This window comes from Drosophila takahashii, chromosome X (genome assembly GCF_030179915.1).
Source record: "Drosophila takahashii strain IR98-3 E-12201 chromosome X, DtakHiC1v2, whole genome shotgun sequence".
Taxonomy (NCBI): domain Eukaryota; kingdom Metazoa; phylum Arthropoda; class Insecta; order Diptera; family Drosophilidae; genus Drosophila; species Drosophila takahashii.
The window spans coordinates 19,826,879-19,852,382 of NC_091683.1; the positions used below are offsets into that span (position 1 = coordinate 19,826,879).

At 39.6% G+C, this 25,504-nt stretch overlaps 2 protein-coding genes and 1 long non-coding RNA gene across 6 annotated transcripts in view; 2 read left to right on the forward strand and 1 right to left on the reverse strand.

Moving 5' to 3' along the window:
- Positions 1-736: 736 nt before the first annotated feature.
- Positions 737-25,504, reverse strand: part of Hers (Histone gene-specific Epigenetic Repressor in late S phase) — a 46,841-nt gene continuing 22,073 nt past the window's right edge. The window contains exons 1-7 of one of the 4 annotated variants that reach the window (XM_017141437.3): positions 22,105-22,184; positions 9,312-10,210; positions 7,635-8,528; positions 4,703-7,011; positions 4,275-4,434; positions 4,045-4,213; positions 737-3,986 (exon numbers count right to left, since the gene is read on the reverse strand). In XM_017141437.3, the coding sequence (XP_016996926.2) occupies positions 3,767-3,986; positions 4,045-4,213; positions 4,275-4,434; positions 4,703-7,011; positions 7,635-8,528; positions 9,312-9,879 (4,320 nt within the window). In that variant the 5' untranslated portion in view covers positions 9,880-10,210; positions 22,105-22,184 and the 3' untranslated portion in view covers positions 737-3,766. Of the gene's footprint in view, positions 3,987-4,044; positions 4,214-4,274; positions 4,435-4,702; positions 7,012-7,634; positions 8,529-9,290; positions 10,211-21,638; positions 22,185-25,504 lie in introns of those variants that run through there. The other 3 variants (XM_070219151.1, XM_070219152.1, XM_070219150.1) reach the window with 3 other exon arrangements.
- amn (amnesiac) lies at positions 22,041-22,722 on the forward strand. The gene is given in 3 exon segments (XM_017141417.3): positions 22,041-22,343; positions 22,346-22,453; positions 22,456-22,722. Coding segments are annotated over 3 exon segments (660 nt in total). The 3' UTR covers positions 22,705-22,722.
- Positions 24,345-25,297, forward strand: LOC138913953 (uncharacterized). Its single transcript, XR_011419847.1, has 3 exons — positions 24,345-24,446; positions 24,665-24,740; positions 25,150-25,297. It is a non-coding gene; the product is annotated as an uncharacterized lncRNA (long non-coding RNA).

The window sequence follows — 25,504 nt, forward strand, 5'->3', positions numbered from 1 at the left end:
TAGCCACCAATTAGCAAAAACATACATACATAAGTAGATCTGACTTTCTTCTATGCACATCCAAGGGAACCAATTTACCCGGCGATTAACTTAATTGCCCAACCGAAAGACTTTGTATTTCAATGTCAAAGTGTGATCACTTTTGATTTCAGTTCTCAGTCCTACGTGCTGGCGATGATTATCAAACCCGTCGTTTTAATGTGGGCGTGATGTGTCGGGAGTTTGGAAAGGGAATACCCTAGACATATGTACATAAGTGGTGAAACGTTTACTGTACTTAATCCACCATGAGTAACCACCATCTTAACAATTAAAGAAATAAAAAAATAAAAAAAAATATTACTTTATTGAAATACCTTTATAGGAAACAGGGTAAATTTCTAAAGTTGGAAAATCTCTCGAAACTTTGTAGTTAAATAATTAAAGTTTACACTATTATGGCAACCAACAAATATGTGCGAAAAGGCTTTCCTTTTAAAACATCGAAATTATCGAATCAATATGGTCAAAATATCGAAAATATCGATAAATTTCAAGCTCTATTCACTGTGCATGATTTTTTTAATGTAGAAGCCAACTACAATTATCAACACTTGTTTATTTATTTTCATTACCGCGGCGTGTGAACTTGATTTGGTTAGACTCGATCGAAGGTAACACTAGGGCAATACCTCAGTCGGTAATAGAGCCCCGAAGGACGGTGATACGTAACCCAAACTAATTGATAAAGACTTGGTTTAATCTGCCAAAAAATACATTTATTAGTCTAGTAATAAACAATAATTATATTGGATTTGTTTTATTGATCTTGTTTTGTTCTTGTTCTTCCTGGTTTTTTTCTTACTTATTTTGTTCTTGCTCTGGTTAAGTTTCATTTTTCATTTTCTCATTTGTTGTGTTGTGGATTTTCAGTTTTACGTTACAATTTTATTCAAAATGTATTTCTTAAAGCAAACATTGAAGAAAAAGATCAGACTGTAGGCTTACAGACAGTACAGTATGTGTAACTAACAACTATATGGAAATTATCGAGTCGAAGGACTTCGACCAGATTGGAATGAAATGATTTTCAAACGAGTTTTGTTTTCAGTTTTGGTTTTTTGTTTTAGTTTTAGATTTCTCTACAAAATACAATAGGGGATCCACATTGGCTTTTCATTAATCCAACAGAAACCAGCGAAAAAACATGTTAATCATTTAACTTGTATCCAGAGGCATTAGTGTGTGTGTTCGTGTGTTTCTGTTAGTGTGGGTTGACTGTACTCTGCTGTGAAGAACGCCATACTTATTTTTTGCGACGTCTCCCCATCTATAATACAAACTGGTTTGAATTGCTTTCGGTTTCGGTTGTGGTTGCTTCCTGTGGTTCCTTCAATTTGCCTATAGAAATATATATGAGTCCTTCCTTGTATTGGCCCAGCAGGAACAAGGCTCCAGTATATATATAGATATCTATATATATTATGTATATGTATATGTGTATGTAAATGTATATGTATTGTGTATATATATATATATCATATATATGGCATACAAATATATTGTTTGTTTGTTTGTTTGTTTTGGTAATTTAGGCTACAATTTGTGGTTGCTTGTTGATTTTTCACTAATTGAATTCTTTCATCGTCCTGCTTCACTAGGTATACATATGTATTAATGGATCGTATTATCCTTGTGTGTACGTGTGCGTGTGAGTGTTGTTGTGTAAGTTGTGAGTTCCTGTTTTTGTATACTTGTATCATATGTCTGGCTATGCTCCCTATATATGTGTGTATTTATATACGATTTCTATCTTTTGCACATTCTATTCCAAAGCGTCGACAGCATCTCTTGTCCTACGTTGCTTTATCCATAGCTCTACACATTGCCACGCCTACTAGCCTACACCTAACCGCCCACGCCCACGCATCCGGGATATCTGGAAAGTACAGCCCGAAAGTAGGCCCCGAAAATAACTCTGCCCGTCCTCAAGTCACATTAAAAAATAAAAAAAGAACAGGTAATTGGTTTAAAAAAATAATACATATAATTCATATATATTCATATATATAAAACTATACACTTGTGCATAGATGTATGTATGTGTGTTTGGGTGTGCATAAATAGGTTTTTCTTAGAATCGCTTAATGTTCTTTTTTTTGTGTATTTGGTATAAAACAAACTATTAGCAATATCAACTTAGTAACTAAAAACGCTACAACTAAATTAAATTAAGATTACGAAAAAAAAATATTTATATTGATAAGGATATTTGTTTATATATAGAACTACGTATATATATAATATATATATATTATATAATATAATATAATGTGACTTGTTGTTGTTTCTGTTGTTCCTTCCCTAAAGATTCTTTTTAACTGTTTTCAGCTGAATAATATAAAGTAAACAGAAAATCGTAACTCTGAAATCAAATTTCCAAAATAAAACGAAAACAAAAAAAATAATTGTCAAATTAGGAGTACAAAATGTTTTTTCCTTCGCTTACAAAAACTAACAACAACTAAAAAAATATACCAACAGCGCCTGCAAAAATCGATGTAAAGTCTTCCAGTTTTCCGCCTCTGGAGCCAGAAATCTCATTTCGAAGTGTTAAATAGTTAAGTTGGTCTGTCTGTGCGCAAAGTTTTTGCCTGAGCATCGATAGGTTTAGCATGGTTTTACATATAACTGAGTTTATAGACTAAATGGGTTGGGATTTTCTTTAATTTTGAGTATATATGAAACGAGAAGAGAAACCTATAGCTCAAGATATCCTCGTAGATAAATTTGTAATTAAATTCCGATTCCAAAATATTCTTAAACTGGTTGTAAGTTTAGTGGAGATAAAAATATTGTATCGGACATAATTAGAATTTAAAGTCGGTAGACATAATTTGGCGATTCAGAGTTGGTTTGTACCCAATGTTTTATGTAGATGGCTAATTTAAAATACCACATAACTAAATTTTTGCACCAGGCTAAGTACTAGTTTCAGAAAATGTTTGCATGTCAGTTCGGATAAATTTCGGCGGCACCCACAATTACATTTTAGTAACAGTCTACATAAGAAACATTTAGTTACGGGGGTTCCGAGAATTTCTCCAGCGACAAGAGCAAAAGCGAGCGGAAAACTGTACACAGAATGTTGACTAACTCGATATTAATGATAATAAATACATACAACTTAATAACAAAAATATCCATATGTGGTTGTGTGTGTGGGTTGGTATAGTCAGAATAAATAATTTATGTAATACAATGTAAAATATTTAATGCTTTCTCCTAGCAGTTCTCCTAGCTTCCCCACAATCTCCTTCCTCATTCCTCGCATCTCTCGAAATTTCCACATCCAAGTGAAAAGCCTTCGCCTACATTTTGGTCTGGTTCTGGTGTGTGTCATCTGTGTGTAGACGTGTGTCTCCAGTGTCTCTCTTATCCTGCCCCGACAGAGGTAGTGTATGTGTGTGCGCTTGGGTCAGGAAACATCGAACGACGGGCGCAACGAGAGCAATCGAAATTTGGTTAGGAACAACGAATGCACTGGCACAGCCCCCTTTTTCCTTCCTTCTTTTCCTCCTTACAGATATCTCTCTCAACAACAAAGACAAAAAATATCTTTAACAATACTGTAGACTGATCAAAACAATTTAACTTTCTTCCTACGCCTTTTCTTATTCTCTGCCAGGGCTTTCTCCTCAACTCATCTCATCGCTGCTCCAATTGCACCGCACTGCAATCTGAATTTAAGCTAATGTTCCTACACTCCACAGTTCAATGCCTTGCGCTAGCTGGAGCTGCAAACGAGCCCGTTCTTCTGGGGCAGCTTGAGCAGGCGACGCGTCCGGAACTCGTAGGCCCGACGGCAGAACATCACCAGCTCCGGATTCGTATGCTCCGGCACCGTGCGCACTGGGAATCCGGTGGCGATGGCACTGCTCGGTCGACGGGGCACAATGCTCACGTCCTCCACATCCTCCTCGGCGGCACGCAGGCGGCGACGATACCTTGAAATACATTAAAATGTCACTAAAAATCCGGTAGACGGTTATTCCCTCGACTCACCTGCAATACTCGCTGAAGGTGAGCACATAGCACTTGTCCTCGACGCAGGCCACCGAGTTGTGATCGCGGTGCCGGGAGGCGTACACCTCGTCGGGACAATCGTTGCGCTGCCTTCCCTGATCAGTGTGCTCGGGCCTGTAATACCACAGCAGCGACATCATCATCTCGCCTGTGGGGATGAGCGAATTTAATAATTTACAGTCTAATAGGAATCTCTATAGACTACTCACCATCCTCGGGATTCTGCCAGAGATGCGCCACCTTGGCCACGTAGGGCAATTCGTTGTCCTCGTTGGCCTTGAGCAGCACACAGTCCCTGATGCGGATGATGTCGCCCTCCACGTGCCGCATGGCCGGGTAGCAGGTGCGCAGCACCAGCGGATCATCGCTCTACAGAAGACAGAATAAAATTTATTTAAGTATAAGGATTTAATTTACTGTATATTTCCCAACAATCGTAACTGTTATGAGTTTTATGTTAAAAATCACATTTTAAGTAAAACTCAAAGAATAACTGTTATTTTTTGAGTTTATAATAATAATTTATGGCGATTTTGTGGGTAAAACAAATTTTAAAAAAATATAGTTATACAATTTGCACGGTTGGCTTTATCACAAAATTAAAAAAAATATTATTAAAATATTATTTTCCACTCACATTGAGAAAGACGGCGCCCTGGAAGGCGGTGCCCGCCCACATCCAACCGTTGTTCCACTTGGGCACCACATTGGCCTTAGTTGCCGGCGGCTGGGTGACGTCCAGTTCGTAGCTCACGCCCCCGGGTCGCTGCCGTTGGCGCTTCCGATTGCCGAACTTGCAACGCGATCTGGCCCGCTTCGTGTGCGTCGTCTGATTCTGACGGCTGGGAGTCGTCGAAGGAGGAGGGGGAGTTGGTGCAACGGCAGTTGCTCCCACTGCAGGTTGATTGGGCACCAGAAACTGGTGTTGCTCATCGGAATGTTGCTGCTGGTTGGCTGATGTTCCCGTTGCTTCTGTTTCAGCCGTTGACTCACGGAACTTCTGAGCCTGCAGATCTGCCGTCTGATACTCGTTGTTGTTCGTCTCCTGGCTGGATCCACTGGCTCCTGATGACACCGCTGCCGACTGCATTTCGGCAGTGGAGGATGCAACTGTCGCGGCTGCTCCTCCTCCCGTTGACTTCTTGCTCTTGCCCTTGGCTTTTCCAGCGGTCTGTTTGCGGGGCTTTTTACATGGCAAGGCTGAATCCGAGATCTCTCCAACCGCTGGCTTCTTGGTCTCCGACTTGGAGCGCTTCTCGGCCGCGGGCTGCTTGCCCCGGTGATCAGTGGCTGGTGCTAGCGGCGAGGAGGCGGCATAGAGGCCGCCCACTGCCGTCGGCGCCTGCTTGCGACTGCTGTGATTGAGCTCCGGGTCACTGAAGTAGCCACGACTGAGCGTCGTGTCCAGGCCTTCGAGCAGATGCAGTGCGGCAATCTCCTGCTTCCGTGGCCGCGCCCTCTTTGGCGAGGCGGTGGGAGTGGCTCCCTGCTCTGTAACGCTGGGAGGTTCTGCTCCTGTCTCCTTTGCAGGTTCTCCTAAAGGAGAGGACACCACTGCCGCTGCTGCCGCCTCGCGTTGCTGCCGTCGCTGCTGCTGCTGCTCGCGACGTTGCAGGCGCATCCGCTGCTGCTGTCGCTGCGTGAGGATCATCTGACGCCGCTTGGCATATTTGGCCGGAGCACGGCCGTGCCGACGGATGAACCGACGACCGGGACACAGGTAGTTCTTGGGCTCTGCCTGCTTGATCAGGCTCTTGTAGCTGTGATTCGTCTTGGTCTTCTTGTTGCCGCCGGAGGAGGCCAGCAAATTGATGCGCTGCTTGCTGCCACCGGGCGTAGGTTGTTCTTGATCCTGATCCTGTTGCTCCGGTTCCGTTTTGGCCACAGCTGTTACTACTCCCGCATCCGGCTGCTGTTCCTGCTCCTGTTCCTGTTCCTGCTCTGGCTCCGTTTTGATGGTGGGCTTGAGGTCCGGCAAATCGCTGATATGTGTGCTGCCGACCTGCGCCTCACCGTCGTGCTCGATTTTGATTTTGGTCTCTGCTTTGATTTCGGCTTTAAGTACGAAAGGCATCTCTGGTTCCGCTGGTTCCATCTTAGCCGAAGCTCCTTCCTTCGGCTGCTTCAACTGCTGCTGGGCGGCATAGACCATCTCCCTGGCCATGCTCTTGCCGATCCTCGCCTTGCGCGGCACAGCTGCTGCCGCCGCCGCCGCCGCCTGAGGTGCTGAATTCACTGGGGGCGGGGTGCTGCAGGTGAGATCGTACGCCTCGATGTGCTGCTGCTGCTGCTGCTGCCCACCGTGACCCTTCTCCATGCGCAATCCCAGACGCAATCGAAGCTCCAACTCGGCTTCCTGCTCCTGATCGTCGAGCAGCTTCTCGTCGCTGGCACAGTAGCTCTCCGGCGGAGTGGGCGGCGGCATCACATGGGCCTCGTACTGCATCTTGGTCACCTGGGGATTGGGATTGGGATTGGGATTCTCGCCCTTGAGCTCCGTCTTCACGAGCATCTGGCACTGGGTGCCCGTTGTGGCGGTGGTTGCCGTCGTATTTGTCGTGTTTGTTGCCGCCGTCGCCCGTGAGGTTGTCTCACTTGTCTGGCTGCTGCTGCTGTTCTTGTTGCAACTGTTGCTGGTGTTGCTGCTACTGTCGCTGTTGTTGGGGGTCACATTTTTCACTGGGCCTCTACTGGTAGTCAACGCTGACGCTGTAGTTGTTGTCGTAGCGTTGCTGCAGGCAGTCAAGGTGCTGCTGTTGCTGCTGCTCGTGGCACTCAGCAACATGTTGCTGCTGCAACTGCTGCTGCTGCCGCTGCTGCTGCTGCTGCTGTTCTTGCTGCCGCTCTGGTCGATGTTGCTGATTATGTTGCTACCAATATGAGGCCCAGTATGGACGTTTTTTGGACACGATTGAGGCATTGGGCAGGGACACTGCGGTGGATACTCTGCAAATATCAAAATAGAGTTGGAGTTAAAAAATGTAGGATTATTAACAAGTGTTGCCAACTAACAATCTCTTCAAAGTATCTGAATCGAACAGCACAAGTAGATGAGCTTTACTTTAAAATGATTAAAAAAAAAATATCAAATCTAAAGTTTACATATCTTAATTTATAGAATGCAAGACGGATTTTTACATACTAACTCAAGGATCTTTTCATGAAATATTATTCATTTTTTCTAGTTAATTAAACTAATCCCTTTTTCAGAAAGAGTTTTTTTTTTACCAGTTACAGATTATTCTGCTCTTAAATCTTTTTTAGTTTAAATATTTGTAACTTGTATAATTAATTTATGAATTTAAATACGCATTATTAATAATCCGTTTAAACAGATTTTAAAAATGTTTACTATAGAACTATTTATACAATCGAACAATCCATTAAAGTTAAGTTGAGTAAAGGGTATCGGATAGTCTAAGTACTCTCTTGTTCATTATAAATTCAATCCCTAAACTGATATCACTTTGCTGCAGACCCATCGACGTTGGCTAATCCTGGCTAGCTAAGTTGGCAACTCCTCGCAGTGGCTCGAAATGCATCCGGGACTGGACCATACTTTTCCTTACCCATATACGGTCCTTGCAGGCCGCGGGTGTAGCACTGGCCGGAGGAGGCTCCTCCGCCGGGACTGTAGCCGGCGTAGTAGCTGGGTGGCCCCGGGTAGTGCTCCAAGTGCTGCTGCTGGTGCTGTTGCTGGTGTGCCGGCACCAATTGGCTGCCGGCGGGTGCTCCCGCTCCAGCTGCTCCTGCTCCTGCCGCTCCTGCTCCTGCTGCTCCTCCTGAACTGCTGGTCGGCGGCTGCTGCTGCTGTTGCGATCCGGTTGAGACAGAGACGGGCGGCGGGGGCGGCTGCTGCTGTTCGTAGAGCTCGTGCGGCGGCGGCGGACCCGCGTGCTGATAGTAGGGATAACGGCGATAGGCGCCCGGCGGCGGCGGTCCTTGCGGATGGGCGGCAGGATGGCCGGGATGCGATGGCTGGTAGACCTTGCTCGAGAAGTACGGCTGGTAGGTGGGCGGCGAGTAGCACATGACCTCGCCCGGATATGGCGCGTAATAGTTGGGCGGATAGGCGGTCGAGTAGTGCATCTGGGCCGCGTGCATCGAGCGGGAATAGGGCACGCCCTGGTGGGCGGCGGCTGCAGCGGCTGCGGCCGCCACGGCGCTGGCCGGATACGGCTGTGGCTGCGGCGGATGCTGCGCCTGTTGCGGATTGTGGGCGTGGCCGTGCGCGTGGGCGTGACCGTGGGTTGGGTTGGCTTGCGACTGAGAATGAGAATGAGACTGGGCTGCTGCCGCCTGGTCGGCGGCTTCGGCGGCCGCCTGATGTTGCTGCAACTGTGTCGGCGAACCGGCAACTGGTGCCGCGCTGTCCTCCTCCTGAAGCTTCTTCACCTGCGCCTGCGGCGGCGGGGCGGCGATCACATGTGGCGAGATCAGCGGTCCAGCCGGCTGATAATAGCCTGAAATGGAGAGAAAAATGAGTGGAGCGTTAGTCAATATAATTTTTAATATTTATATATACTTATATCTTATGAATTCGGATTGTGATGAAGTTATTATTTATACAAGTATGAGAACAGACCATGCTTATATGCCACACATTTCATTTTTTAAATATTATAATTAAGTACGAATTATAAAATATAAGTTATAATCCTTATATAATAACTTCTTGGGTTGAATAAACAATAAATTAAATAGATATATTAACCTAGGCCAGACCAAAAATGGTACTTATAGTACCAAACAGTATAGATAGTATTTTATTTATAATTATATATATTTTAATAATTAAATTTTCTTAGGTTCTGGTATATTTAATTTTTTTAGAATAACTGTAACTGGAACACCTGTAATTTGTATCCCAAATCAATTATTTTCCTCGCTATTGAAAACAATATTTTCGTTATTCCAATTTTGGATAAAAAAAAGGCCTAAAACTAGGAAATCGCAGCCAATTGGGGTGCCAACTAGGGGAGCTTTTCACTGAGCGGGACGGCAAGTGCAATTCGAGCCAAAAAAAAAATAATCGAGAAGTGAAGTGCGGCAACAATGCATAAAGTGAAAGTTGGCCTGGCCGAAAAAATAAATAAATAAAAAAGAAAGAAAAAAAAAAGCTAGCAAAACCAGTTGAGCGGCTCCAGTTTGCTGCCCACAGCAGCAGGTCGTGCAACGTATAATCCCCCCCTTTCCCCTCCCCTTTTCCCACCACCACCACCCACCGGTTACTCCTTTTCCTTTACCTCTTCCCAGCATGTGGGCCGCATACAAAATGTCGCGAAAATGATGCGCCGCATGCTGTTGCAGGAACGTGAAAGACTCGGCGATATTGGCAGCCAGCACAGCGGCAGCGGAGGCCTCGTCGTTGGGTCCCTGTCCCTGTCCCTGACCACCACTGGCACTACTAGCTCCTCCTGCACCTGGTATCGCTGCTCCTCCTCCGACTCCTCCTCCTCCGGGAACCAATCCTTCGCTCGCACCCAGGCCGGGCATCATGCCACCGCCGGCGGGCGAAAGGGCCGACGAACAGGATCCGGAGCGGTCCGTTTCGCAGGTGCCGCTGCTGCTGGTGCTGCCCACGCTGGAGCAGCGTTGCTGGTGGTGGTGCAACTGATGTTGCTGCTGCTGTTGCAACTGGTGTTGCAGCTGCACGGAGAGCGGCAACTGATGATGATGATGTGGGTGAAGGGGCGGCGAAATGTGCAGCGTACTCAGTAGATCGCCGGAAAGCGGTACGGCGATCTTTTGGTTATGATGATGTTGGTTGTTGGTTGATGGCGCCGACTTTTTTGTGGTCTCTTTTAGGCGCATTTTCGATTTGCGATTCCTCGATTTTTTCCCTTTTTTTTTTTGTTTTTTCTCTCGTATAAAAAATATATATATTGGTATATATTTTTGACTTATATGCTTCTAGTTTCCGTGATATTTTGTATATAATATTCTTGTATATATGTACACTGTATATGTATTTGTATATATGTATATGTAAGTCAACAAGGAAGTTCTATTGTTAAGGCAACTCTTGTTCTAAACGTTTCCCTCGCTTGGTTCCTCTTGGTTTTTAGCGCCGACTATTTCCAAGGCGTTTTCTTTCTTTTCCCTTTTAATTATTCAATGTTTCTCGTATTTTTCATTTGACGGGCTGCAATCACAGAGATAAATTGCTATTAAGCACTCGCACACACACACACACTCACTTTGGCTTTTATATTTTGAAAATCTATTGTTTTTTTATCATTGAGTATCATGATTGATAAGAAAGTTTTCTTGTTCTATGAGCGAAGTTTGAGATTTCCGCTGGTGAGAACTTAGCAATTTTGAGTTTGACACAGGTGAAAAGAGTATATTTTAAACGCGAGCTTCGCAGTTTCTGTTGGCAACATTTTCGATTTGATTATTTCATAGTCCATTTTTTACATATGATTTTTTATATATTTTAAAGCCATTTTCCGGCATTATTTTTTATTTAACTGTCACATATTTTTTTTTTATTTTTTTTTTTTCAATTTTTAGTAAATTTGTTGATTTTTACGCGATTCATTCATTGATAAATTTGGTTTATTTTGTACGCTTGAAGAGGGTTCTGGAAATGTGTTGTGGAGATATCAAGAAAAACACTACTCTAGGTTTTTAAGATACCAAGTGGAAAAAAAATTAACAACCAACGGAAAACCGCTTCCCACACTATCCGTATTCCCAATTGTCTAACATCATTTCGCGCACCTTCTTTTCCTACAAGCCAAAAAGCCAAACGACCAGTGACGAACGAAACCGAATAGCCAACAGCAACAATAACAATAACCTCCGAAGTTGCAGCGTGTGAAAAGCGACGCCGGCAGCGACGCAGGCAGAGCGGGAGAGACAGGGACTTCGGCACGTAGCACGTAGAACAACGTAGAGCGCTGACGTCACGCAGAATGGCTAGAGCTGGCAATCTAGCTATTTTACTGTATAAACCATCTAGACTACGCAGAACTTGAGAATTTTTTTTTTTAATTGGAACAAAAAAAGTTTACTATTAGTAGAAAATAATCGGTAAAGTGAAATGACAAGTTTAATGATTTTACATCTTGTTTTTAAAATTTAATTTAATTTGATTTTGAAATCCCAAAACAATATTAAAAATGGTGATTGAAAAGTTGTACTTTTCCATAAAAGTAAAAAGTTCTATATTTTTGAATTCTAGCTTTCATAAAAATTAAATAATTCATTGATTTCTGAATAGATTTAACGATAAATCAGGGAAGATGGCAATTCTAAAATATTTACAAGTTATTATGTCAGCACTGGCCAACAGGTGATGTTGATGAGTTGAGAGGCAGGGAGGCGGGGAAAGGGGTGCCTCTTCTATGTCCGTTTGAAAGGTAGCAGACTGTAAGGGAGTGGGGAAATAGGATAGATGGCGCTCGAGTGCAGGCCAGGTGCTGTCATCATTATTGTTATTTTATGCCATCGCCTGTCAAATGCAAACAGGATTGTGCAAGACAGCACGCAAACAACGACGACAATTTGTCAACGCCTGCACTTGACCTACACACCCACACACAAACGAAAAGGGACACGGCAAGTGGGGGGCTATACCCTTCTCCACTAATACATATATATATATGTACACCTATTGACAGCTGATTAGAAATACTGGATACCGGGGTTTTTTCTTTTTTAACGACCACTGTAATTGAAAATTTAATTTAAAGCAAACCTAACTAGAAAGAGTAAATATACATAGTTTTCCACATAGTTTTATTTCGATTTTAAAATTAATATTAAAAAAGCCATGGTATACCAGCCAAGTGATATTTTATTAATTTAATTAGCTGTTAATATCTGTATATCAGCATTTCAACTTGCTTTTCCCATACGACGAATATTATAAAAAAAAAGTAAAAAAAAAAAGTGGGAGTGACTGAGTGGGTGGCTGCATTCAAAGGCGGAAAGTTAAGAAGCAAAAGCAATAGAAAATAATTTCATGGCCGCTTTTCCATAACCCCTTTCAGTCGGCAAATTTAATCAAATTGAGTGTGGCCCCTGAAACGAAGATGATATTTACTTTGAGTTCTTCCAAGTGATTACTAATTTAATAAAATTAGAATCTTGTCGTCTTGGCAGCGCTGGGTTTTCTTTTTCCATGAATACATGTTTTAAATAGATTGTATTTTCAGTAGATCCTTCTCTCTTGAAAATTAATCTATTTTCTGTCAATAAACGAAGGTGAGTTATGTCTTTTGGTTGAGAAGCAATAGAAAGCCGGTAAGCCGAAAGAAAGGCTTTCGCTGGCATCGATTTCAGCATCTTCTGGATCATTGGAGCTTAGTGAATGCCTAGATTCCATGTCCAACTATGCGGGTCAAAAGAGAATGGTTATCGCATATGAAAAAGAACAACTGGATTTCTGTCTAAATCCTAGTCCGTAATCTATCGATTAAGTTTCGGCGAGAGGCTTATTTTAATTTGTCTAATCAAAAAATAATTAATCTAAAATGTTTGCTAGTTATTTAGATCTAATTATTTTTCTCCTTCTGGCAAACGTCACTTTGTAAACGCTAATCGCTCCGCTTATGAATCACGTGAGAATTGCAAGAAAATGTGATAAAAGCAAAACTCTGGGGCGGCAAACACATGTAAGACACCTTTTACAACTCCCAATCCCGAAATCGCAGGTCCAACGTCATTTCTAGATTTTCCACCGCATTTTACCGGCACCCCTTGTCTTTCTTTTGGATCGCGGTTCGGGTAATTAGCGGGAAACGCTTGCAATTAAGGGCCACGAACGTCATCATCGTCATCTTTGTTGCTGTTGCTGTTGCATTTTAATTTTTTCTTTTTTTTTCGCTGCTGTTGGCATAACAGACTAAGTGAATAATTACGCGTAATTAAATGCACGCAACTTGTGCCACGCCCCGAATAAATGCACACCGCAGCAGCACCTGCCGATCGGATTAAAAAGCCCCAAAACGATTTAATCCTTTATCAGATACCCGACAAAAATCCCACTTTCTCCTTTTTTTGGGTGAAAGGGATCGGAAGATGAAAAAAATGATAAAACCGCTTTATGCAGTTTGAAGATTTATTAAGGAATGACTGGGAGCCTCGACTATTTCATCCTGATTCAAAATATATTATTATAAAAAAAACTAAATATTAGGGACATTTTTTTAAAAAAAATACCATTTAGCAAATTTTTTGGAAATAATTTTCAATGATGATTTGCCGTTTTTATTTATTCTATTAGTACAGAATATTTCTATGATGAAATAGAGAATGAGTCAATTTCTTGTGAAATAAACCAGATGTAGCAGCTTTGAAATAAAAGCAATACGGGATTGAATAAGATTACGTGTTTCTGAGAAATAATTCACATAAATACTTTTAGATTGTGACAAACTGCGATAAGGATTTTAAGTATGTGGAAAAAAAGTAAGTAACTTGGTAAAATTTAAAACTCTAATATTTGTTTAGAGAGAGCACTTTTGTATTATTAATCGATTTAGTGATTAGGCAAGCTAACCCACATGTGGCAAGGCCAAAGAGTACTATATAAAGGTGGACAACGATAAAAATCGATTAAGACCTTAAGCTCGAAAGTTGAACATTAATCATGAGGAATGCACACAGTGAGCTGAATTTTCTTTTCTTTCTTTCATTTCTTTCCACCGGAAATCCACCGGGTGCGATAAGTCGGGATTAAGATTAAAAAGCTAAAGGAAAAGCGTCCCAAACAGACAAACCACCAGTGTCAGTTTGCTGTCCGGCAGACAAATTCTTAACAAAAAAAAAATAAATATAAATTTGTACACGGAAGAAGGAAGAGCCCTCGAGAAGGCGGCAGAAACGGGCAGCTGAAGACGAAGACAGGGCCCCAGTTTCTTCTGCACTTTTCGAGTCTCTTCTTCTTCGTGTATGGCGTGCAGTCAAGAGTAAAAGTCAAATATTGTAATTATGCTAAATACATAATTTACTTTGAATTAACAGCTGAAAACGGAGGAGAAACAGAAACAGCAGGTGAGAAGGATGGAGGCCCCAGCGAAAATATTGAAATTGCTTGCAAAGAGATAAGGAAACACACAGTCAGACGAAAAGGACAAAGAAAAATAAAAAGAAAAGGAAGAACAGGCGGTAAGGGGCGTTACCCTAATGCCGCTCGAGAAACTGAAATAAAATTCAATTAAATTGCGCTCAACTGCTGGCCAACAGGTAAAAAACCAGGTAAAAGGTACGCCAACCGCCAGCAGCCAGACGAGCAGAAAAGAAACAATATTTTGCGGTTTTGTTTTGGCACCTGCCACAAACCACAGACAGGTGAGGCAAGCAGTAGGGGCAAAAGGTAAGAGTCAGCTGTTTGCCAGCAGCATCGATATGCAGAAGTCACCTTACCTTTTCTTGAGGAACTCGAAGGAGTCCCAATGAGGGGCCAAAATAAAAAATAACACCCGGCAATTGTCATCCTATTCGTATCCCAATATCCATCCCTTCCAAAACTGGCGGACGGTGCCAAGTGGGCGTGTTTCATTCATTCATTAAACTAGTTTACAAAATGAAATTACGGACTACGGAAATAACAATTAAACATTTTCTTTGTGTCCGAAAGGTTATTGTAGCAATTTCATTTTATAAAATGAGGTACAACATTTTTAATAATCAATATTTATTTTTTAATAAATGAGTGAATATGTTTAACAAAATTAAACTTATTTTACGCTTTGGCTTTATAGTTTTGACACATTGTGATTTAAAATGAGTTTATATTAAGTACAAATAGGAAAGTTTGCCAAAAATAAAAAGGAACGTTCTTTGAAACTGATTATCACGTGTATTAAAGTTCGCTTTTGAAAAATACCACATAAATACAATAAAATAAATCGTTGACTCGAAAACATTTATTGGGTGCGATAGGAGCTGAGCCCTTGTTGTGAATTATTGTGAAATTATTTTAAATCATTTTAAACATTTAATATAGATATACTTATTTCTGAGTAAATAGTTGTTAGATCATGAAAACGTGATAATGAAATCTATGAGTGCATTTGCATTAATGAAGCATGGTATTATTAACTTGAAAAATCCTAGTTAAGGACTTTATATCAAAGAGGACATTTAGAGTAACAATAATAAGTGACAACAACAAGAATATGGATATGTATGTTTAATTAACAACGACAATAACTGGAACAACAGCAATAGGAAACCAATAACACACAGAAAAGGAGAAGACGAAGATCATTGAGATCAAAATACTCACACAACTGTCTTCTCGCCTAAACATTATTATTCTGTCCTTTTCAATCGTTTTTCAATGTGATTTTAAGTATTGTTTTTAATTTTTCTTTTTGTTTTGTTTGCCCAAAATTTTCGTTTAGTTAAAGTTTGTTTTCTTAACCAATTTGGTAAGTGAGTATGAAAAAAAAAGATGTTAACAATAATATGAAACCACTACCAGCTTGAAATAAAGCGCTCGCGTTTTTATCGCCACTTTAGTATGCGTGTTTTATTATCTCGTTTATATTGTTGTTGTTGCTTTTTGTTTTACGACTTTATATTTATTCATTAGCCAGCTCGGTTGCCTAGTTTTTACGATTAACTTTTGAAAACTAAACAGAATTAAAAAAATCCACAACATCGAGTAAAAAACCGCTCAAAAAGCGCAGAGCCGAGCGAAAAATCGCGTCGTCAGCTGTCGGACCTCTGCCAATCAAATTAACACATTTAAATTAGCATTTTTGCATAATGCCCGGACATATATACACACGTACACATGTACAAACACACAGAAATCCACAGACAGACGGATGAAATCTGATTTGCAAATTTTTGTGAATCGAAACCGAATTGGAAATGTTTCTGCCACACAATCCAGACATAATGAGATCTCCTCAACGACTCTGCTCCGCATTGTTCATTCGAAATCTTTTTTGGGTTTTTCGAGTTGGGAAATAACCCTCAAAACTGACCACAAAATATAACCTTATCGGTTAGGAGAAATTATAAATGAGCTAAAGTATCCGAGATAAATCCATAGAACAAAAATTTAAACTGCCCCTGCATTCCATGTGTGAGTATGTTCGGAAAAGGGAATTTTCCAAGTCTATTTATGTTTTGTTTTATTTCTCTTTTGTTTGTTTTATGATGGTTTTTTGGCTTTGTTGTATTGTTATTATCTTAGCTGTTGTTGTTTTGATGTTAAGTGTCAATTTGAGAATAACAAGAAGGCACGCTAACACGTGTTTTCTAATAGAGTTTGCTTCGATGTGGTAGAATAAAATCAACAAGTATCTTAACCGATATTTTACTTGAGTCTTAAATATATAAAAACAAAATCTCTTTACCATAAAGAAATATGTTAAAATAAATTCAAAATTGTTAGCCAATTAAAAAAATCCTTAAGTACTGTTCTTTCAACAGATGTAATGTAAATTGCTATAGCAAAGCAATTGTTGATGGTGATCAAACACTCTTTATTGTGGTAAAGAAATTAGATTTTCTTGTCTATTTGTTTCTAGCTTCATTCCGATTTCATTTCAACCCAAAGCACGTTACTTTCTATTCAGATTTCGAATACTGATACGAAAGAAACAAAAAAAAACCCATAAAATAGGCACATGGCAAAATTGTTTCGGTGACTTCCGGTTTTGGAGTTTGGTGTCCGAGCGAGTGAATGAGTTCATTATTTCTAAAAGTAACACATCACTTGAAGGCGGGTCCGGATTCCGAATTCCGGAAGGGCTGGGCGACGGGCGAGCGAATTAACATATACACATACGACGAAACTATGCGATAAAGCGTGGACTTGGATAGCCAGCGAAATAATAATAATACTTTTATAATAAGTGAAGCTGTTTGACTGACGACGACGGCGACGCTTTGCTATGCGAAGGTCGCACAAGCAGCCGCAGCAACAAATAAAAATAAAAAACAACTGCTCCACCAAGTAACGATAACGAAAGCCAGACCAAAAACGCGGGGAAATGGTTAGTGTAGGCGTAGTAAAAAAAAAATAAGCGAGTAGGCGCTATAAGAAGAATGGAAGACTAAAAGCACAAATGATCGGAAGAAATTTCCATAGAATAAATTAATCAAATCAAAGTGATCCAATCCACAAAGTAAAGCACCTAATCGTCGCCTGTGAGGCGATCCCATCGAAGGTGTTTCTTTATGTTTACTATTTTAAAAACTTGTTTGTATCTCTTGGCCACATTTTGCACAAGTCGCTTATTTGTATAACACTAAAGCAAATAGTTTAAGTTTGATTATTTTCTTTATTCGTGCATACAAAAGGGAACTATTTTTTCAAAGAATTTTTGTCTATACCTTAAATGGAATAAATAAACCATATTCCATATTAAATTCAAGAAAACTAAAGAAAGAAACTAAAGACCATAAAAATTTTATTGTAATTGTTTGACTAAACAATTTCCTTTATATTTATTGCAACCTATGCGTTTAAAAAACAACTTGAATTCAACAATTTCTCAGTTAAAACTAAAATTATTTCGCAAAATACAAAATAAATAAAAATCGTACACAGTACAGTGACGATCCGAATTAAAGAACTTGTTGGAAAATGGTGGGATATTAAAAAAAAATAATTAGGAACTGCATTTCATGAAGCACCCCTGGAGTAAGCAGGGTCCAAATAGAACTATTACTACCGTAATTTTTCTGCCGTATAAAGAGTCGACGCGTGCCAAGTGCCCCTATATCATAGTTCCTCCAAAGCTCTCGGTTATCCAATGTCCGACATTCAATTGCGCAGCAGCGGCAGAGAACAACGGTTAATTGCATTTACAATATTGCCACAGTTATGTCGATTCTTTATGGTTTGTATGGATTTGACGGGTATGGGGGATTTTTCATGGGGCGTTTCGAGGGGCGGAGCGGCGGTGCAGAAAGCATGTTCGCTTAACGATCTCCCCGACTCATGTTTATTTATGAGTTACCAATGGAATCAATTCCACTCGGCTCAACTTGACTCGGACTTGACTTGAATCGCTTCGAACTTTTGTTGTGCGGCTGCAAAATGCAAATTTTTGACAAAATCCAAAGCATATGTACGTATGTACACCTGTGCTCAAGATAATAGCATTGCCACCTTCTGGTTTTTTCTTCTTGCCATCTTAAGCCAATATAGAATGGATTTTTTCTGTTAAATTAGACTTTCTAGAATTGGAAAAATTCTAAAATCCTGTTGCTTATTATATAAACATATATTGCCAACATAAAAGTTTCTTAAAATATATGTCCTTATAAAAAGAATCTGAAGTGACCAATTTAATTCTCGATGCATTTTTATACCCTTGCAGAGGGTATTATGATTTCAGTCAGAAGTTTGCAACGCAGTGAAGGAGACGTTTCCGACCCCATAAAGTATATATATTCTTGATCAGCATCACTAGACGAGTCGATCTAGCCATGTCCGTCTGTCCGTCTGTCCGTCTGACCGTCTGTCCGTCTGTCCGTCTGTCCGTCTGTCCGTCTGTCCGTCTGTCCGTCTGTCTGTTTCTACGCAAACTAGTCTCTCAGTTTTTGAGCTATCGGGATGACACTTTCCCAAAAGTCTTCTTTCTATTGCAGGTAGTATATATGTCGGAACCAACCGGATCGGACAACTATATCTTATAGCTCCCATAGGAAGGATCGGAAAAGAAAACATTAAAAAAATTCTAGCTTCGGTGTTTTTTGAAATATTACCTTCTACTTTTGGGGATGTTATTTTTTAAATATTTCTGAATTTCGAATTAAATATTTAAAAAATCGGACTACTATATCATATAGCTGCCATAGGAACGATCGGAAAATTAATGGAAAAGTAATAGGAAATAAATTCTAGCTTCCTTGGTTTTTATTGTATTATCTTCTACTCTAGGATATGACTCTTTTTAAATATTTCCGAATTTCAATTTTAATTGGATCAAAATCGGACGACTATATCATATAGCTGCCATAGGAACGATCGGAAAATTAATGAGATTAATGAAATTAATTGAACATTTTTGCGATTTGTTAATTAATAGGAATGATCTGCAAGGGTATATAAGCTTCGGCTGGCCGAAGCTAGCTTCCTTTCTTGTTTCTGTTAAATTAGACTTTCTAGAATTGGAAAAATTCTAAAATCCTGTTGCTTATTAGTTAAACATATATTGCCAACATAAAAGTTTCTAGAAATGTATGTCCTTATAAAAAGAATCTGAAGTGACCAATTCAATTCTCGAGATCAGAGAGATACTTGTTGCATACGTTTTGCCAAAGACGAAATTCCCCCTTACTATAAAAAATAACAGGCATACAAGCCACAACGAACCTTTAATTTAACAACAGCTTTATATGTAAGTGTTGCATATATAATGTATACACAGTATAGATTCGGTTCCCATAGATGGCATGCAGGTCTAGGGCAGTGCCAAAACAGACACCGAAAGCAACTATCAAATGCCGTTCAAGGCCGTTTCAAATTGCGTGGCAGGCAGAACAAGTTCCCTGTGTCGGTGTGCGTGAGACAGTTTGTGTGAGCCTTAAAGAGGGGTGCGCACATCCCCTAAAACCCAAGATTGCAAGCTTTTGGATCAAGGAGAGGAATACGAACCTCAAGTATGCAAAATACACTGTATTAGCATTTTAAAAAGTATTATCAATATTATATATTTAAAGGTATTTTACTAATTTATCATTTTCCGCAATGGAATAAGATATAATATTAATCTTTGTACATTTTTCCTTATATGTATTTACCAAGCTATAATAATACCGATGATATCAGGAGCAGCGTGTGTCATTTATCATCATCCAGATGATTCAGAAATCACCTACGGAACCCTTTAACCATATACTCCTATCCCCTACCCTTACTTATATACGTATAATAACAATAATGAGCCAGAGAAGATGGAGGGCTTAAATGCACAGGAAAAAATCAGAACATATTAAACAAACAAATATTCTATGCACAACATAAAGGAATTTTTAAAATTACCAAAGGGAAAGGTTGTTTTAAACCCTTTCTTTCTCCTAGATTTTAAGAAAATATATTATGAAGTTTAAAGCCCTTTTTTTCTCAGTGTGACAAGAGAGAGGGAGAACGAGCGGCCGTTTTAAGTGGAGGCAAGTGGGAAACGAGCATGAAATCGAGAGAAAACAAGGATAAACAAGCCGAAGGATATAGGACGGCACTGTTGCTTCGAATGTGTGAGTGTGTGTGTGTGCACGTCCTGACCGCGTGCACACGCCATGTGGCCATGTGTGAGTGCGTGCCCGAGCGAGAGGGGGCGAGAGTGTGAGTGAGTGGCAACAGCCGCCGCTTCTTATTGACATTAAAACCGCTGCCGCCGCTAGTCGATTCCATATACCCGCTCTCACATGTCCTTCCCCATCCCTTCCACTTTTTTTTCTCTCTTCTTTTTCCTCTTTTTTTTAAGTAACACCCGGCGCAGATGCTAAATAAGACGGCAGGAATTAAAGTGCAAAGGTGTGTGCTGCAGGAATAACAACAACAACAACAACAGAAGGACGATACTTTGCTCTTGTACTTAGCGTCAACAGAAGGAAACAAAAAAGAAGACAAGGACCGCGAACAATGTGGGCAAAGGATCTAAGCAGATATACCTTTACCAATACCAACTGTTCCGAACGTCCACATGGTGCGGATTTAATCACGCATACTCGTTTAGATCCTTTAAAGGATATGGGAATATGTCAGCACAGATGAAGACTTTGCATTGATAAAGTCAGTTTAACAATTTAGGGCTTCCTTTTTAGAATATACGGAATTTTTTTATTTAATGAGAGAGAAATGCGTTTCTTATCATGGAAATTTGCCAAAAATGCTAGCTTCTTTATTTTACAACGAATTTATAAATATGGATTTCAGTGATCCATTTTCCAAGTTGTTATTTCCCTCACGTTTATGGTCTATAATTCCGTTTTGTTTATTAAAAGAACAAACATTAAAACGTAGTTCAAACAACCAAATAAATAATATTGCAGATTGAAACAATATTGACTATAAAATAATTTAAATAAATATTGCATTTTAATTTGTTTTTATTTTGATAAATTTTTAAATCATAGTTTTTGCCGATGTTTATAACATTTCGTTTTTAAAAACGAACTGGGAATTTGATAACAGATCAATTGTGCTTACAACTGCAGGGGTATATCAACTTTGTATTTCCGAAGAATTTTCAAGCCCCCTGAACCTCGAGCTAAATTTTGAGAACCCTTCGAAAAGTGCTGTCCAAGAATTCGATTCAATGCGCGCTAAAACAAATTTCACGGGAAAAACGAAAATTGAAAACGAGACAATAAAAATGTCAAAAGTCAGGCCAAAGCGCCATTTTAATACTTATATTATTTCCGAGAAGAAAAAAAAACACAACAAGATAAAGCTGGCTTGTTGTCAACAACTATCGGTCTAAAAAAATAAAATAAAAACAAACAGAAACGCAAAAAAAATGCCGAATGGAAATTTTGTGGCACGCAAACTTGTTGCTCTATCTGTGTGTGTGAGTGCGAGAGTGTGCTGGTGTCTGTGAGCCAGTCTATGAGCGCGAGTGTGTGTGTGTGTGTGTGGAGAAGCTTACTTTGCGATGTTTTAATAATAAGTGATTTATTTATTTTTCGGTTTGTTTTTGTTTTGATTTTGATTTGCACTGCGTTGATGCACTTTTGTTGCCCACTTTTGCGAAAAGCGCCGAACTAATCGCTTTCGTCGTATTTAATAATATTATTTTGTTGCTTTTTGCATGTCACCAACAGAAAACGAATAAAAAAAAACACAAAACGCGCGCGTACACTTGTATGTAGAAGTGCGCTTGTATTAGCGCGCGTGTGAGCTTGTGTGTGTGTGCGAATTTGCAAGAGACGGGGCGTATGAGCAATGCCGTGGCGAAAACTTTGCCACTTTTGTTGTCTGCGACGAAAGCAATAACAGCAAAACACCGTAAAGAAAACAACAACAAATAATAATAAAAACACGGCTTTACATGCGCAGTTCTTGTTTTTGTTGTTGTTCCTATTCGGCTGCTGTGGCGCTGCAGTGCGTATTACTTTTTCTCTGTTCCGTTTTTCTTTTTGCGTTTGGAGCGTCCGCGTCGCGCTGACGCGTTGTAAGCGATTTGAAAGGTGGCGGAGCACTGGCGCTCTGCCGCCGATTGGAACAGCTGAGAGAGCCGAATGGTGCCGAGGAGCGCCGAACCGGACCCGATGCGCCCGCACTACCACCACTACCACTATATGACTACGTGTGTGTGCGTTGTAAACGCTCTTACATTCCGCGGCCGAATTTTTTTATTCGGACTTTTCCCTTGTTTTTCTTTTGGGCCAGTTCAGTTTGGCTGTGCGGTTTGGGCCAACACTTGTCGCCTCTTGGCCATTATGCAACGACAGCGAAACGAAGGGGCTCACGAACGGCTCACGAAGTGGCCAAGCTGCTCTCTGATTGGTCGGCCGACGGCGCCACGAGGCGACCCGAAGTGCGGCCTCTCTCCCGCTCGGTCTCTCACTCTCTCTCCTCTCGCATGGGGGAGCAAGAGGAGGAAAAGCCAAAACACTCGAACAATCCAGAAGCCGAGTTTTCCGACTAACACATACCCGTTAATCTGTTTTGTTTTTTCTAATTTTATCAAATTATTATACTTCTTAATTTAAGAGTAATATAATACTTTGTAATCAGCTAGATATCAAATAGAAAGAAAGAGTTATAAGGATATTCTACTATAGTATAATTAATTAATTAAATTATTATAATAATTTCGGTCATTGAAAATGAGATAGCGAGATGATTCCAAATATTTTATTAATGTCAAAAACCTCTTAAAATGATATGTCACATATTTCGCAATTCTACAATATACCCGTTTACTCCCTAGCAACAGGAGTAGTAAGCACAGAGTCCGGTTAAACTTTTTGGGAATAAAGAAGCCACCACATGGGGGACCGATAAGAATGTTCAGGGATTGTAAAACGGGGGACCGGGCAGAGTGACCGAAATGTTAGCGAGGGGCCATCAGCATCCACATCATCGCCAGCGTCGAGAGCTCTTTCGAACGGAATAAATTTGAATAGAGCTATTACCATCACAAACAATACAGCGAAGATAAAGATTTTAGAGCAATTGAAAGGCTATTGAATACTTTTTTAATCAGCGCGAGTACGAAATTGTTTCGCACCTCAGCAAAATTTAATTTAAAATTGGAGTTTTAATAACTGTATAATAACATATGTATACATATAACTGATAGAAAAAGTTAAATTGGCAAAAAAAATAAAAGCTCACATTTTAAAAAGGCGATTAATATACATTTTAAACAATTCTCCAGAATTGTGATCTAAGCACATGAACGATAATGAAACCACTGCAATTGCTGATAAGAATTGTGAATTGAGCTCATTTTAGTCTCGATGTACTTTGTAAAGCGAAAATGCTAATAAAGATAAACATGTTTTTATATTCGAATTATTTGTGTGCCCTATGTATTGTCTTAGGTTTAATTAGATTTAATTAAACAAAATATTTAAATTGAAATTTATTCGTCAAAGAAAATCTCAGCATAAAACAAAAGACTTTGCAAGTGGGATAATTTTTAGTTTGTAATGTTTCTTAAAACCCAAGGAAAGGTAACAGATTTCTTATCAGGGTATTTTTATAGTCGTGGCTCTCGACTATATCGTTCCTTTTTGTTAATAAAGAAATCTGTTTGCCATTGCTTTTTGCACAAACACCTACAAACTCAGCTGATAAGATAGTCGAGAGTCCATAGAAATGACAAACTGAAAACTAAACGAAAGTACGGGCAGAAGGGAGTGGGTGCGAAGTAAATCGAATTCAGCGCGTGCCCAAATGTCCCGTTAATAATTATGTGTCGTGGTATTCGGTTTTGTGGGTTCTGAATTTTAAAGTGACCAAAGTGAGTCATACACTCATAAAAATTAATTTCTAAATTTTGGAAATCTCGCCATTGAATCGGCCTACCTTTGAAAATAGAAAAAAAATTTCTTGTTATTAGAAAATTGTCCTTTGAATACAGAAAACCTTTCTTGATGGAAAAAATTCAAGAAAGAATTTTTCTTAAAAATAGAAAAATGAAAATCTCATATGTTTGTTTTGCCGTCGCAGCCAAAACATTTTTGTACGTATTTAATGACAAAATCACCTTTGAATATATGAATGAAATGACCCTAGAATATAGGAAAGTAGCCATTGAATTCCTTCGGCTGCCGAATGTTAACGACAAGAAAAACGAAGTGGGACGAAGGGCCTACTCGGCCCGACTACTACCCGGCTACCGACCTCTCTGATCATCCGAGCGTCAGTTGTGAAAAAAATTCGTGAGTGATGGACGTGATTTTCAAGCGGATAAGAGGTGAAGCCTTTTTCCGAATATTCAAAGGTATGTAAATATGTATATAATTTTTTGTATAGCGGGCGTACAATTGTATGTATGTAATTAAAGGATACATTTCAAATCTCTTTACCAAGCGTATACCAATTAAGGTGAATTGTTTTTTAGCTAAGAGCTACGTACATACATACAATTGTACATAAATTTGTGGGTGTACAGTTCTATAATAACTTTATCTTATTACTCGCATTTTATTTATTTTTCAGAGTGAAAATACCTGCAGTTGCATCAGCCAAATAATTTGTTTGTCGAAGCTGTAATTTTGTTTTAAAACGTTCTAAGGTAAGAAAAATATGTTGTATTTGTTTGACATACTTATGTATGCATGTAAATATCTATGCATGTACGCGGCTCACCCGATCTGAAACCCGATTTTCAACCCTTTCATATTCTGCTCCTCTCTCTCTTCTCCTTCTTAAAACTGACACGATCTGCCCTGCTTACATTCGGTCTCCCTTCGCGCAAGGGACTGTATGTAAATATATATGTCTGTATGTACGTGTCTCTCCCGTGCCTCTCTCTCTCTCTGAAATTCGATTTTCAACCCTTCATTTTCTACCTGTCTTGCTCCTCTCTCTCGGTCGTCTGTCCAACGTGTTTGTATTTTGGCTATTATTAACATTACATTATTTCAAAAAAGTTGTTTATCTAAAAACAAATCATTGATATCCCAATAACTCTTTTTTTATAGATGAGGAAAGGCGAAGAAAATGGATCACCGTAGGTCATATGAAGTTCAACAGACCTTGGGTAATAATAATGTTTTCTTGAGTCAAAAATGTGTTATTTAAAAATGTTTAAATGTTAAGTGTTAAATGTTTTAAATGTAAATAAATATAATAAGCAAAAGAAAAAACTAAGTTACATTTTATTTTTAGGGTTTCAGTGTTAATATAAAACTTCCTTTCAAGAAATATTATTTCTTAAATCAAGAAATAAAATTTCTTGAAAGAAAATTTAAACAAGAAAGAATTTTTCTTGTTTAAAAGGTGCCTTTCTAAAAAACCCTTTCTTGTTTTAAGAAATTTAATTTCTTGAAACAAGAA